Source organism: Capsella rubella, unplaced genomic scaffold (assembly GCF_000375325.1).
Source record: "Capsella rubella cultivar Monte Gargano unplaced genomic scaffold, Caprub1_0 scaffold_7, whole genome shotgun sequence".
NCBI classification, from domain to species: Eukaryota; Viridiplantae; Streptophyta; class Magnoliopsida; order Brassicales; family Brassicaceae; genus Capsella; species Capsella rubella.
Window position 1 is genome coordinate 7,578,644 of NW_006238917.1, and position 12,945 is coordinate 7,591,588.

Below are 12,945 nucleotides of genomic sequence, written 5' to 3' on the forward strand. Positions count from 1 at the left end.
GAGTCATCACTCAGGCCCAATTCAGGTTAAATTGCTGTCACATCGAATCAAGCTTGGTTTAATGATCGGACCCGGTTGGTGTTTCGGTTATTGTAATTTCGATTCGGTTTATAAACATGTCAATTTTTAATCGGATTATAGCTTGATTCGGTTTTGGACCTTGTTCACGAGATGGAGATCTCCAATAAAGTTTTTTTTGATCAATCTGCATATGTCGTACTTATTGAGGATGTGAGAACCGATTTCAAATATAGTGTAGAAGCATTCAAATAAACCAACGAGCTTCCAATTCCATGAATCGATTTCATTTAGTAGTAAACAATGTAAAGCTTCATCATTTCGTTTGGTAAATCACCATGCAAGCTACGTTAATGCATACTCAAGAAATTGCCACCTTTTTTTTAATAAAAGCGTGAAACATAAATTCAGATTCACGAATTTGAGTCTAAAGTACTCAGGGACAAAAATCATGAGATAAAAATTTACAAGAAAAATACAGAAATTTAAAATGCTTAACCAAGCTTGGCAAGAACTTCGTTCAAAGCAGAGACTGTCTCAGCATAGTACTTCTCAGCCTGAGGAGAACTCTTTTTCTTCGCCGCATAATCCAGCTGCCGGAGAATCAGCCATAAACAAACTTTTGATCAGACAAATAAAATAACATTACAGAACTTTTACAAGTGAGCTTAATTAATAGACTTGTCCTAAACCAAGAAACCATGAGGAAACCTAATGCTTACAAATGATCAACTAAATAGTCTGGAAACCCCATATAAGAAACCAAAGAAACCAATAGAAATTTATAAGATATAAGAATTTCAAATTATTATTTTTTCAAATATAATGAATATAATCAAAGTTAGATGAAGAAACTTACATTGTCGATGGTATCAAAGAGCTTCGTGGTGAGATCCTTGAGGGGCTTCTTCTCATCCTTGGGTTTGGAGGAGATGATTGTGTTAAGGTCATAACGAAGATAAGAAGCCTTGGAACGGAGATCGTTCTGAACATATGGCCAAGCTTTCTTTTCGATCAGTGACTTCACATTTATGATATCCTTGGCTGACTCTTTGGCTCTAGCTGCAGCTTCTGTTGGTGGCAATGGCTGTAAATAAAATCTGTTTTTCAATGCCAATGAAAAGTCTCTTGCTTGGTCTGAGTTATCTGTCCCAGCTGCTCATTAAAACAAAACACAATGTTGTCACCATAGAAAATATATATAACCATTAACCATCTTTAAGTGTTATCTATTATCTATGCTTATATTTCAGTTACTCTAAGCTACAAGTAACAAAAAGAGAACTAGAAAACCAAAACCAAAACCAAACCAATCTCAAATCAAGATTAAACATTATTCTTCTTCATTCCCACTCAGAACACATGCTTGATTATTATGAACTCTATCAATTCTTATATAAAAAATGATTAAGCAGCCACATTGTAACTTGAAGTTACTAACTTGTAAGCTTACAACAATGTATCATTTAAGATAAATTAAGCAAAGGTTGTTCATCTAGATTGCTTAACCTAAATTACGTTTCCTAATCTCATAAGTCATAACAAAAATGAGAAAGGTAATCGTTTTGAAAGATTAAATAGTTAACTTACGAAGACCACCGGAAGGAGGTGGAGGAGGGCCAACTTTGATCGGATTAGCATCAGCAAGGACAGCCTGAACAAACGATCCTCCGACTAAACCAGCAGCCACAAGTCCAATCACAGATCGACGAGAAGTCTCCTCACTCTGCTGAGCTCTGACCACAAGTCTAGACCTTTGAGCCACCGACACTCTTCCGGTGACGTTCATCAGACGGCTCGAGCCGTTGATCTTGCTTCCTTCAAGAACAGCCGGTGACGCACCACGTAATCCACCCATTGAAGCCATTTTTTTTATCTTTCTGAAGACGAAAATTGAACGCAATGATGATTGGCTATAACGCTTATATGGTTGGGTAAGCTTCAGTCTCCGACACAGAGCGCCTTATCTGCACTTTAGATAATTTGGATATGGTTTTAACCACTGATGTTAAGCCATGTGTCATCTTGGTTCTTTTGTTCGGCCTAAAAGCCACGTGGCAAGAAGGACATTTGAATATTTTGGGCCGGTTACTTTAGTTTACAGGCCTTAAGCCCATAATACTTTTCTTTTATTTTGCTAAATAATTTGTGTTAAAAATAGCGAAAGAAGGAAATGAGAATATCGTTATAATAATTCCAAAAGTCCGCCACATCTAATTTCAAAATCGTTTCGAATTTCAAAACTACAGGCTCCTGCTTCAGTCTCTCACACACAAACACACAAAAAATCCCCAAATTAGGAAAAAGCAAGAACCCTAGATCCTCGTCTTCGATTGAGAAGTTGGCAGTCTGTTTCTCTGAGAATCAATCGGAGACTGCTGCTAGAGGACACTGCGTCATTAAATCGAATTTTGGGAGAAGACTCCGATTTGGAATTTGTATGCGATTGACGAGAGAGGAAGGAGACGAGATCTGTAAGAAATTTTGATTCTCGGAGATGGCTTCTCGCAACCAGAATCGTCCTCCTCGTAGTCCTAACACTGTAAGCCCCTTTTTTTAGTTATTCGCAACTATGTTTCGTTGTCATTTTTGTGTGTTCTGGAGATGGGTTGGTGAAAAACCCCTAGAAATTGGTTGATTGGTCATTTGAATTACTAGTTTCGTATTTAGGGTGTTGTTCAGTTGACCAGATGAAACTATTATGGTCTTATTCTCATCGGCTTTGACATTTCTTATCGAGAAATTTAGGGTAGTTGTGGTGGGTTCTGGGATTCTACTTTTCCTGTAGCTGAATATGAGTCTCCTTACAAAATTGATGTAACATATGTGGCTTTACTTGCTTTGTGTATGATTTATGTTTGATGATTTGGTCTCATTTCAGAAAAAGGAGGGTCGCAATGGTATTCCATTTGACAAGCGAAGGAAAGTGGAAGCGCAAGGGACTGGGAGAAGACAAGCGTTTTCTTCTGTGAACAAACAAGATATCACGACGAACAGTGATGTTGGCAGCACAGAAGACTTTGGTAAAGTAGAGTTTACCAAAGATGAAGTCTTGGCTTTGCTAAGTGAGAGAGCAAAAGCTGGGAAGTTTGATACGAAGGTTTATTAACTAGTTAAAACTTGCTCTATGCTCTTAAACATTGTAGATGTTTTCTTCTGTGGTTTCACTAAGAAGATCTTTTTTTTTTTCTCTGTCCCTACAGGCTAAGATTGAGCAATTGACAGATATTATCAAGAGACTGAAGGGTTGTGTGAAATGGTACCAACAAGCTGACGAAACTCATGTCCAAGACAAGGAAAATTTGAAGGTTTCTCTAGAATCTGCTGAACAAAAATACAACCACAAAGGTGATTTTCTTTCTTGTGATTCCTTTACATGAAACAAGTTGTTCACGGATTTGATTGTAGTCCTTAACTGTTAAATTTTTTATAGAGTTGGAGGCTAAGACAAAGGAAGAAGAGCTACAGGCCACTATATCAATTTTAGAAGAGCATGTAGAGTCACTACATGACAAGCTTGCAAAGGAGGAGTCTAGTAAACAGGCAAGGCATCTTTTTTCTCCTTGCGAACGTTTTCCCTTAATACAAATCTTATATAGAGTTTGCTTGCCTCTTGCTTCTTGGGCACTAGGATGCCATTGAATGCCATAGAAGAGAAAAAGAATCTAGAGTTGCAGCTGAGAAAGTGCAGGCTTCTCTCAGAGAAGAACTTGATAAAGTTAAAGAAGAGAAAATGACTGCCCAGCAGAAGGTATATAACATATGTCTTCAGTTATCTTCTTTAGGTGTTTCATTTCTATGTCTCGTGTTAGTTTCACATGAACTGTTAGTTACCAAGGAAAATTGGTTGTTTTATATTTGTAGGTCACGTCACTTGAGGATATGTACAAAAGGCTGCAAGAGTATAACACAAGTTTGCAACAATATAACAGCAAACTGCAGACTGATCTTGAAACAGTTCGAGCTGCACTCACACGTGCTGACAAAGAGAAGTCAAGCATCCTGGAGAATCTTAGTACACTAAGGGGTCACAGCAAGTCGCTGCAGGATCAATTAGCTTCAAGCAGAGTAAGTTTCTCTTTTCTACCACTGGCCTTATATTCCCATGCCTAATTAATTGGTTTCATTTTTTCTTAATTTGTTCCTCTTCCGTTTTTGCATTCAAGGTTTTGCAAGATGACGCTATAAAACAGAAGGATTCATTGCTTTCGGAAGTTACTAATCTTCGGAATGAGCTCCAACAAGTAAGGGATGATCGTGATCGCCAAGTTGAACAGTCACGGAAGCTAACTGAGGAAATCGGAAAGTACCAGGAGAATGTTGGGAAGTCATCTCAAGAGCTAGACATCTTAATAATGAAATCAGGATCGTTGGAGGTACTTTTTCGAAGTATTGGATGTCAGTTAAAAGTTGCATCTCGAATTCTTACCTCATATTTGGTTAGCTGACATTTCAATTTTAATCCTTCAGGAAACATGTTCATTGCAAAAGGAGCGAATAAGAATGCTAGAGCAACAATTAGCAATCGCCAATGAAAAACAAAAGGTAGGGGGATTATCAAGTTTATATCGGAAGTTAATGAAGTGCATTACCATCAGATACTCTTTGTTTCAAATAGCTTCTTTGATAGATATTTGTAACTGTGAATACAGATGGCAGATGCATCAGTATCTCTTACTAGAACAGAGTTTGAGGAGCAGAAGCATCTACTATGTGAATTACAAGACCGCCTTGCAGACAGGGAACATCAGCTGTGCGAGGGAGAGTTATTGCGGAAGAAGCTTCATAACACCATTCTGGTAAGAAAATGTTTCTTTTGGTACGATTTTATATGTGGCAGTCTTGATATGAGCTAAGAGAAGTTGTAAACTCAGGAACTAAAAGGAAATATACGGGTGTTCTGCCGAGTGCGTCCCTTGTTACCAGATGATGGAGGACGACATGAAGCAACTGTGATAGCCTATCCTACTTCAACAGAAGCTCGAGGAAGAAGTGTTGATTTGGTTCAGAGTGGTATGACTATAGCCTGACTTGAATTTTTTTTTTTTTTTTTGGTACAGATGACTATTCCCACATTAAACCTTTTTTTCCTGCCTCTTGTTATCCTATATGTCATCAGGGAACAAACATCCTTTCACCTTTGACAAAGTTTTCAATCACGAAGCTTCCCAGGAGGAAGTATTCTTTGAAATATCTCAACTTGTGCAGAGTGCATTGGATGGATATAAGGTCTATTCTCTTCATTAATTTATTTATTATGGATATACTTGCTATGTTAATAATTTGCTAGTTAAAGGAACTCGTTTGAAGTTGGAGTATTTTGTAGATGTATTTTGTAGATGTAACTCCTTTTTTCAGTGTCAAATTTGAAGACAGGTTCTATTACTGATGCCTTTATTTTAAATATTTTGTGATACAGGTTTGTATCTTTGCCTATGGTCAGACAGGTTCTGGAAAGACTTACACCATGATGGGCAGGCCTGAGACGCCAGAGCAGAAAGGGCTGATCCCGCGATCACTTGAACAGATATTCCAAGCCAGCCAATCACTCGGTGCACAAGGCTGGAAGTACAAAATGCAGGTGTACATTTCAGGCCATATTGCTTCTTGATTTTACTGGCATCACCTTTTTCCCAACTTTATTTTTTGGATTTCAAAATTTTCTTTAAAATGTAGGTATCTATGTTGGAAATATATAATGAGACCATCAGAGATTTGCTCTCTTCAAATCGACCAACATCTCTGGAATTGGTGCGAGCAGACACTGGCACCTCAGGAAAGCAATACACAATCACACATGACGTAAATGGACACACCCATGTCAGCGACTTGACAATATTTGATGTATGCAGCATTGGAAAGATATCCTCTCTCTTGCAGCAGGCTGGTCAGAGCAGGTATTGCCTTGGAACTTTTATAATGATTTCTGGCCTGTTTTGCTAAGCCACGGAGTATGAGAATATAGTAATAGTCTTGTTCTTGTAGGCATACATGGTAATTGAAATTTGACTTTCTTGAATGCATAACGTAACAAATAAATAACTCTGTATCAGTTAAACTAAACATGGAGTGGATTCTCTTTATGCAGGTCAGTAGGTAAGACTCAAATGAATGAGCAATCATCTAGAAGTCACTTTGTGTTTACCATGCGGATTTCAGGTGTTAATGAGGTAATAATTTCTTTGCCATCTGGAATTGGTTCTTGCATTATAGACTTTCTTTCCTACTTTGAAATCCTTTATTTATCAACACATCTCTCCTCTTTCAGAGCACTGAACAGCAGGTACAAGGTGTTCTCAATCTAATCGATCTTGCTGGAAGCGAGAGGCTATCAAAGAGTGGGGCAACTGGAGACCGATTAAAGGAGACACAGGTTTTTTGCTGCTTCCAAACATAAGTTTTTCCAAGCTATTAGCTTCAGCAAATCGGTACTGATCTTTGTTTTGGACTACCACAGGCTATAAACAAAAGCTTATCAGCTCTGAGTGATGTTATATTTGCACTGGCTAAGAAAGAAGATCATGTACCTTTTAGAAACTCGAAGTTAACTTATCTGCTCCAGGTTTGTTTTCGTTGTTTATAACATTTGTGTCTACATGAATTTTTAAAATGTTGTTGTAGATTAAGTAACAATGATGTATCTTTGAACAGCCTTGCTTAGGGGGAGATTCGAAAACCTTGATGTTCGTAAACATTTCCCCTGACCCATCTTCTGCTGGAGAGTCTCTTTGTTCTCTTCGGTTTGCTGCAAGGGTGAACGCATGTGAAATTGGTATACCTAGGAGACAAACTTCACAAAAGCTCCTTGACTCTCGCCTAAGCTACGGCTAAAACAGTTCAAAAATATCTGCCTAGTAGTAATTCACAGCTCTTCTCTTGTGGGTTTTTGACACATCTATCTCTTCTCTTGTAACCTCTCAACCCCCATTACTAACAATTGATTCGGGATTTATATGATTGTGGAGCAGCTTGCTGTCTTAGCAATGTGGCTTTCTCCAAGTTGTATGAGAAACATGATCTTCTGCTATTGAATGTTAAATGTATTTTTTTCAGATAGCTATTCTTGTTCATTTTCTTGCAGAACATAAGACTTATCAAATAACATTAGCAGCTACTTAACTGTAACGCATAAACTGTTGTTTCCAGTGAAGGTCTTAGCTATAGTTACATCCCCAAGTTATTAACTTTTACAAAACATATAAACATTACAATGCCATTTTGCTCCAAATTTACCTCTTACATAGAAGTGTCAATTCAGAGCCTCTGTTGTGAAAACAAGGAAAAAGAAGACGAAAATAGAAACCAGTGCTTTTGTTTGGATCTCTGTTGTCGATGATCCATATGTCTTAACATGGCAGCTTGAAACCCATGTCTTTGCCTGCAGCATAATCAGTCCAAACATCAAGAGCTCCAAAACTTGTCATAAGGACTGTGCTTAGAGACATCACTGTCCCAACCGAGAACACTATAATAGAAGCTCTTCCAAACTGAGCTACAGCTTTCTGAACCAAAACAAGTCCAAGAAGCGAAGCAACGAAGCAAATCAAGGAAAACACATAAGCTGTGTCTGTGTTTTGCATTCCTAACAGCAAATATTGAACTGCAGACATTGTTGCAGAGAAGAACACCATGAAAGAAGTAGTTGCTGCTGTTATCTGCATCACTTATCATATACTCAATTAAAACACTTAAAAAGAATCAGAAAGATGGTGAGACAGTTTGCTTTTTTCTTTTTATATACCTGTGGTGGTATCCCAGTTTGAAGAAGAAGAGGGCTTATAAGCATTCCACCTCCAATACCGAATATACCGCCCAATAAACCAGCTAAAAATGACATTACCGGGAACATTAACCGCGTGGACTGGTCTAGTCTTGTATCTTCTTGATTTTTCTGCTCATGTAAGATGATAATGTTTAGCATCTGATATGTTTTTGTTTGAATTCAATATGGTTTGTAGCTAAGTGTTGCATTCACCTGATTACTTGGGGAACTTTCTTGGCGACTTTCTGTTCTCGAGAGAGCCAGCTTTGTGAAAATCAAAGCAAGAGGGATCTGAAGTGAAAGCAGAATCCAATACTCCACACCACAAGGCTTGATCGTTATGATTCCCTGCACACATACATAAACAGAATCTGTCGACATTTTTCGCTATAGCAAAACCGAGAAAGCCTATTATATATCATTACCTTGCCATCTTTATTCCCACGGAGAAGATAGATAACAAAGAAAGACGCCCAAACAATAACCAAGACACCAAGTTTCGTCCATGGAAGCTTTGATTTGTTTTTTGTCACTTGAGCTTCAAGTAAAGGTGCTTTAAGGTTCTTAGTATCCTCCTCGATTTCGCCTCGTCCTTTCTCGGGTCTCTCGTGTCCTTTTCCTTTCGCAGTCTCTGACTCAAGTTTCCAAAACTTGACTCCATTTCTACAAGTCTTCAAGCTAGACCAAGCGAGAAACACAGCGAAAAGAACAGTGATGAGCCACTCAGGCAAAACTCTGTTGCAGATAACACCAATACTCACTCCTAGAAGCATACAAGGCTCAAGAAGCAAGGCTAAGTCATAATCAAGTAAGGCTTTTCCACCAAAGAGATTGCTGATTACATTTGCAATGGATCCACCGGTTACCATAAAAGCAGAGAAGCTTGAAGCTGTTTTCAAGTCAAGACCTGCAACTATAGTCATGATTGGAATGAATAAACCTCCACCACCGATTCCACCTGCGCTCGAGATTAAGGCAGCGAGGAAGCAAAACACTCCAGCCACAATGATTGCTGAAGATAGCTTCAGTTCTGCAGCACTTGATTCTTTCAGTGATGTTCTCCATTGTTGGACCTTGTATAGCAGCTTTTGATGATATATTGTTGGTGGATTCTCATGATTGATCTCTTCTTGTTGATTCGCATTGATGGCAAATACACATAGAAGAAGAAGAAAAAGGACAAAAAGGGTCTTCATTGTTTTGGCCTGAAAGCGTGGAAACTTTTTCTTGTTTGCTTGTGATCTAATTAACACCATTGTTGTTCTTTATATTGAAAGCTTCAAAGAGTGGTATGCACATTTCATTTTGCAAGTTGCTTTCGGACGCGTAGGCTGCAAGTAATCTCATTGACTTACGTACAAAACAATGATATTTTAAGGTAGATTCATTAATTTACCTGTGATCTGTGGCAATATACAGACGAAGAACAGTTCTAAGAAGAATGGGTGAAGAAACAGTTATTGTCTGAAACTGTGGAATATGTCGTCTTAGATAAGGAGCAAAAAAACAGTTATTTAATGGTATTGGATTTGACATGGTGAATGACTGTGTAAATGTGTTTGATCCTAATGACAAGTCTCTCTTTGCAATTGTTTATGTATTAAAAGACAGCTTTTAATCTGTTTTTAAGAAGGGGACAAGTAAGCAAAGGAGCGTCTCCTCTGTACTTCATGGAACATGAAGAATCCAGGTTAGTCCAATATTAATCTATACTATTATTAAAAGGGAAGCATTTTGTATAAAGTGATCATACTATATACAATTAAAAGGATTATTAAAAAAGGATAATTAAAAAAACAAACCTATCTATATTTATGGAAATAAGATTGATTCGGTTACCATAAAAATAGTCAATTACATTCGAAATTAAACATATCTAAACATATTTAATCTAAATTATATTTTTTAAATATTTTCAAAAACTATAATTTATGTAAATAAAATCTAATAAAAATATAACATATATTTTAGAAAAAATGATATTTTAGGATAAATAAACGAAAAACAATTATGTTAGATTAGGAAATAAGCGACTAATCAAATTCTACAAAGCATAACATGTGGAGAAATATACAACATAGTTAATAATATCATCAAATTTTTCAAAATTATATAATCTTAAAAAATAATTACGTTTTATAAATTTAAAAATTATATAATCTTAAAAACTATTTACATTTTATGTAAACCCAAATTTATAGTCAAACACCCTTAAAACTTATCTATCCGATATTGTTTTTAAAAAGTTCGGATCTTTAAATTGTCAAAATCTTCTATTTGGATATTCCCTACTAATTTTCTGCAAAAAAAAACAGTATAAAGAAAATCTAGAAAACAAATTGTAATCTCCATTAATTAGCACATATTATACTAACCATATTTGAGATCTTATAAATATTTAGCAATACAAAACTTTAGATTTTAAATGTACTAACCATATTTTGAATTGTTTAAATATAAATTAAAAAACCATGTTTACTTATCAAATGTGCACACAATAGTAATTAATATCACCTAAAATATAGATATTTCTAATTCAAAAAATATCATAATTATAGGAACAAAAAAAATTACGAATGCAATTAAAGAACATTGTTAAGGTAGTCCATAATCGTAATTCGAAAAAATAAAATATTATCCAAACTATTTTTCATAAAAAGCATGATGAGAAATAAAAGTAACGAGAGGAGATCATAAAATCAAGAAACTAAATTCAATTTCAATTTTCAAATATCAAATAACATGTATGATACATGAACAAAATATTTGAATTGTTAATTTTAGTTTTAACTATTTTATTTCAAATATCAGAACATGAAATAACAGGTACGGGAAATTTGAAACATAAAAAAAAATCATCTAAACTATTCATGATAGAATATGAGATGAAAATTTTGGGTAACGTGAATTTAAGAAGAACATATGGAGACATGCTATTTACTAAAGTGGATTACAGGAAATGTATTTTTTGCGGGTCAAAATATTTTAATATGTATTTAGTGTGGAGCATGCATAGCGGACGTATTTGATAGCTCACGGTTCACACTCAGTCTGGATCTGCTATCCTGTCGATCCGACATTCACAAACTTCATGAACGCAAACCAATATTAGTTTATGTTATAAATGCTATAGTGGATAAATATGTCTACAAATAGAACCCTACATTTATGTGTAAGTCTAAATCGTTGACCCATTTTCTTATATGTTTGACTAAAATATACAATCTCAAATGGGTAAATAATTAAAATGCTTATGGAATGGAAAAACATGACATATTAAGACGCACGAGACAAGATTTATGTCCCGAAATTGACAAACTACAATTGTTTTACTATTTTTTAAGGTACAAGTACAACTGTCTTTAATAAAACTAAATCGTATCGTTATTTTTGTTTAACCTAATTTAAAAAAAAAATCAAATATTGACTTGATACTGGTTTAGATTATAAATGTTAATAACATTCCTAAAAGTTACGTTTACAAACATAATCCCGTACGTACATAATATATTTGAAAATTTTATAACAAATTTTGTTTTTGAAATCAATCCCGCACGTACGTGCGGGTCCAAATCTAGTTTACAATTAAAAAGAAAACATGAAAGATATATATGTTCTACATGACAAGTCTCTGTTTGCATTTGGGAACAAGTTGTTCCGAACAACCGGTTCGGTTAGTAACCTGGTTTAAATTTGAATATTAAATCGGGTTTATTATTGGTCGGCAAAAAAAAAATCAGGTTCATTAAATTTTGTTGCATTGTACTTTTTTTTTTTCTTAAGTATTTTTTCTTTTGCATTAAATTTGGTTGCAACATTATGAGATCACTCGTTTTTCACATAAATTTTGTTACAGCATTGGTGCAGCATTATGATCACTCGCGTTTCATATTAAACAAAAAAAAACAACTCTACATCAAATTTTCTCTTTTTTTCTAAGTTGTTTATTTTTCTTTTCCTACTCTTAAAATAAAATAGAATAACATTTACATAAATATATTTATGAATACATTTTACTTTTTTTGTGTAAGAAAGTTTAATCCTCCTAGTTTTTTGCAGCCTATATGCTATACTATGTTTTTGTACCAAAGCATTAATTTTGTTTCTTCTCAAAACACCACAATATTGTAATATAAATAGCAAATCATTACATCTCAAGCTATATCAAATATTAGTTTTATATTTTTATTTCACTACATAAATTAATTGTTTTTTCTTGTTATATTTTTATCTCACTTCCGTATATTGTAAATCATATAGTCCCTTTAGTTATCTACTTTCTTTCCTTCTCTATCGTCACTAACAATTCTTTCTTTCTTTTTTGTTTTCTATGGATTAATAACTTGATTTAGGTAACCAATGATTTAATCAAAATAATTTTAAATGATCATTTATTTCAAATTTTCCCATATAATTTTACAAGAAAAATTACAAAATTTAAATTTAGCTTAAATAGCAACAACTTTGTTCAAACCAATGACCGTCTCAGCATAGTACTATATAAAACCTAGCTTTGTATAAATAAGATAATTGAATAACTTTTTTTTTCAAATTATGGAAGTATATTGCACATTATTAATTTTAGTAAAAAAAAAGTACAAACTACTTTTCTTAAAATGTTTTGTAGTATAGTCTTTTAAAGAAAGAAAGTATTTATTTTCTTTTAAATTAGTAATAGATTAAAAATGTTGAAATATAATTGATTAAAAAATGAACATGTGGTAATTTTAATTGGTTAATTTTTTTAATTTCTTACTTGTTGAAATTTTATCATTAGATTTCACATGTGTCGGGATCATATATATAAACTAGTAACTATACTTTATATAATAAGATTCTTTAAAAAAATTGAAGTATATTATTTTTTAAGTTAAAAGTAATTATTATTTCTTTTTAAACTATTAGAATATTAAACTTGTTTTATTTTTAAAATAAGTCAAAATCTTACCAGTGTCACACGTACGATCATATGATTGACTAGATTTTGAAAATCGACACTTTTTATATAGGATGACTAGTATAGGGTAAAATAATATTTAATATAATAAATAATCTTAGTTATAGTAGAATACTGTATATACATTTAATCAAAAAAAAATCATCACGTTTTAAGAGTACACAATGTTTGTGTTTGAATCTTTGATGTAAAATATGTTTTAAACACA

General features: G+C 34.2%; 3 protein-coding genes across 4 annotated transcripts; 1 reads left to right on the forward strand and 2 right to left on the reverse strand.

The window, feature by feature from the left end:
- Positions 1 to 368: 368 nt before the first annotated feature.
- Positions 369 to 1,909, reverse strand: LOC17877515 (oxygen-evolving enhancer protein 3-1, chloroplastic). The gene is made up of 3 exons (XM_006284330.2): positions 1,609 to 1,909; positions 878 to 1,173; positions 369 to 611 (listed from the first exon to the last, which is right to left on the reverse strand). Exons 1-3 carry the CDS (start codon positions 1,883 to 1,885, stop codon positions 513 to 515), a joined length of 672 nt encoding a protein of 223 aa, XP_006284392.2. The 5' UTR covers positions 1,886 to 1,909; the 3' UTR covers positions 369 to 512.
- Positions 1,910 to 2,248: 339 nt separating this feature from the next.
- On the forward strand, positions 2,249 to 7,074 carry LOC17879143 (kinesin-like protein KIN-14C). Its single transcript, XM_006282736.2, has 17 exons — positions 2,249 to 2,560; positions 2,900 to 3,118; positions 3,222 to 3,366; positions 3,452 to 3,561; positions 3,650 to 3,769; positions 3,883 to 4,086; positions 4,185 to 4,394; positions 4,489 to 4,563; positions 4,671 to 4,817; positions 4,893 to 5,031; positions 5,138 to 5,247; positions 5,438 to 5,599; positions 5,695 to 5,915; positions 6,107 to 6,188; positions 6,287 to 6,391; positions 6,476 to 6,580; positions 6,670 to 7,074. The coding sequence occupies exons 1-17, from the start codon at positions 2,516 to 2,518 to the stop codon at positions 6,847 to 6,849; spliced, it is 2,379 nt and encodes a 792-aa protein (XP_006282798.1). The 5' UTR covers positions 2,249 to 2,515; the 3' UTR covers positions 6,850 to 7,074.
- Positions 7,075 to 7,136: 62 nt separating this feature from the next.
- On the reverse strand, positions 7,137 to 8,976 carry LOC17879217 (sulfite exporter TauE/SafE family protein 5). Of its 2 annotated transcripts, none has more exons than XM_006285999.2 (4): positions 8,206 to 8,976; positions 7,994 to 8,128; positions 7,760 to 7,909; positions 7,137 to 7,673 (listed from the first exon to the last, which is right to left on the reverse strand). In XM_006285999.2, exons 1-4 carry the CDS (start codon positions 8,974 to 8,976, stop codon positions 7,365 to 7,367), a joined length of 1,365 nt encoding a protein of 454 aa, XP_006286061.1. In that variant the 3' UTR covers positions 7,137 to 7,364. The 2 variants fall into 2 exon arrangements, with proteins under 2 accessions (XP_006286061.1, XP_023635469.1); XM_023779701.1 differs by having other exon boundaries at positions 7,760 to 7,912; positions 8,206 to 8,718.
- Between the last annotated feature and the right edge of the window lie 3,969 nt (positions 8,977 to 12,945).

Coding starts and splice junctions, on each gene's coding strand:
- LOC17877515 (XM_006284330.2), bottom strand. CDS start 1,885: ATGGCTTCAATGGGTGGATTACGTGGTGCGTCACCGGCTGTTCTTGAA. Junction 1,174..1,608: donor ACCTCCTTCCGGTGGTCTTC/GTAAGTTAACTA, acceptor TTTAATGAGCAG/CTGGGACAGATAACTCAGAC. Junction 612..877: donor TCTTTGATACCATCGACAAT/GTAAGTTTCTTC, acceptor ATTCTCCGGCAG/CTGGATTATGCGGCGAAGAA.
- LOC17879143 (XM_006282736.2), top strand. CDS start 2,516: ATGGCTTCTCGCAACCAGAATCGTCCTCCTCGTAGTCCTAACACT. Junction 3,119..3,221: donor CTGGGAAGTTTGATACGAAG/GTTTATTAACTA, acceptor CTGTCCCTACAG/GCTAAGATTGAGCAATTGAC. Junction 4,818..4,892: donor AGCTTCATAACACCATTCTG/GTAAGAAAATGT, acceptor TTGTAAACTCAG/GAACTAAAAGGAAATATACG.
- LOC17879217 (XM_006285999.2), bottom strand. CDS start 8,976: ATGAAGACCCTTTTTGTCCTTTTTCTTCTTCTTCTATGTGTATTTGCC. Junction 7,910..7,993: donor AAAGTTCCCCAAGTAATCAG/GTGAATGCAACA, acceptor TTACATGAGCAG/AAAAATCAAGAAGATACAAG. Junction 7,674..7,759: donor AAACTGGGATACCACCACAG/GTATATAAAAAG, acceptor TAAGTGATGCAG/ATAACAGCAGCAACTACTTC.